Here is a 1,196-nt window from a genome sequence, read left to right on the forward strand (position 1 = left end):
ATACAAACTTCCAATTGCCTGGAAGAGATCCGAAGGAATGTAGTTCAGCTTCTATGGAAATACTACAACTCAGAAAGGCATCTGCTTCGAAGAAATATGCATGACATGAGAAAGGGGTTATCCATCACCTGCTTCTTCTCCTTTGCTCAAGACTTCTCTATTATGACTTTGTAAACAGTCATGCCTGAGTCCTCCAAGTGTGTCTGCATTTGTTGCAGGGATAGATTTACTCAGACAGGTGGAAGAGTCATGACTTAAAAGCTATAAACAGCTGCAGAAGCCTGGGGTCTGCTTGATCAGCTTGGTAGCAGGGAATGATGCCATTCCCCCTTACCCGGCATTAACAGGCTTTAGAACCAGACCCTAAATTTGGAGCAACTCACGCACCACCCATTACAGCTAAGTAGTGACATTAAAATGTAAGGCATCTCCAGACGTTTAAAGAGAGATCACTTGGCATGCTTTCTGTTGCTGACTCATAGTGCTCCTGTCTTGGGACTGCTTTGAAACGTTTCCAAATGGGACACACAGTAGGTGCTCAATAAAGGTAGTAGCAGTCATTTTTTGAACCCTTAGGAAGGGTGCCCTTATTCTATCAAAAAGGCAAGGTTAGTGAGCGCACGTTAACCATGAGAAATCTGTTCTAGGTGTGCCAGTGGTAAGTCCCTCTGAGCGAGACTTTCCTCACGCCAGGTAACTTTCCAGGTGACAGAGAGCACGACGTCTACTAAGCGTTGGATAAAATCACCTCCAGTCCGATCACCCACCAATCATCATCCAAGATTTTGGGGCGGGGGAGGGGAGAACATCCGTATACTTTCTGTCCACGAAGGGGGCGGGCTTAGGTCAAGCCGTGCCCTCCGCAGCCCGTCAAAACGCCGTACGGTGCTTGGCACCGCCGGACACCAATAGGATCAAAATCATTTATTTGAATAGACCAATAGTGTTGGGGAGGGGGCGGGGCTTAAGAGCCCAATAAAGGCAGCGTCGGAGCGAGCAGGCAGGCGGTGGCGGAGGCTCCTGCAGCGGCTGCTGGCTGTGGGTCCGGAGCTTCCCTGCGCCCCTCGGGTCCTATCTTCTCAGCGTTCGTTTTCCGCGCCAGCCTACCTCGTTCCTTCGGCGCCATGACCACCACGACCACCTTCAAGGGTGTGGATCCCAACAGCAGGAACAGCTCCCGGTGAGGCGCCGGGGGT

At 51.0% G+C, this 1,196-nt stretch overlaps 1 protein-coding gene across 2 annotated transcripts in view; it reads left to right on the forward strand.

Moving 5' to 3' along the window:
- Positions 1 to 998: 998 nt before the first annotated feature.
- Positions 999 to 1,196, forward strand: part of Hn1 (hematological and neurological expressed 1) — a 15,385-nt gene continuing 15,187 nt past the window's right edge. For both annotated transcript variants that reach the window (XM_013008849.1, XM_013008851.1), the window contains exon 1: positions 999 to 1,180. In XM_013008849.1, coding sequence (XP_012864303.1) covers positions 1,125 to 1,180 — 56 coding nt within the window. In that variant the 5' untranslated portion in view covers positions 999 to 1,124. The remainder of the gene's footprint in view (positions 1,181 to 1,196) is intronic.

Source organism: Dipodomys ordii, unplaced genomic scaffold, assembly GCF_000151885.1.
Source record: "Dipodomys ordii isolate 6190 unplaced genomic scaffold, Dord_2.0 Scaffold7, whole genome shotgun sequence".
NCBI lineage: Eukaryota > Metazoa > Chordata > Mammalia > Rodentia > Heteromyidae > Dipodomys > Dipodomys ordii.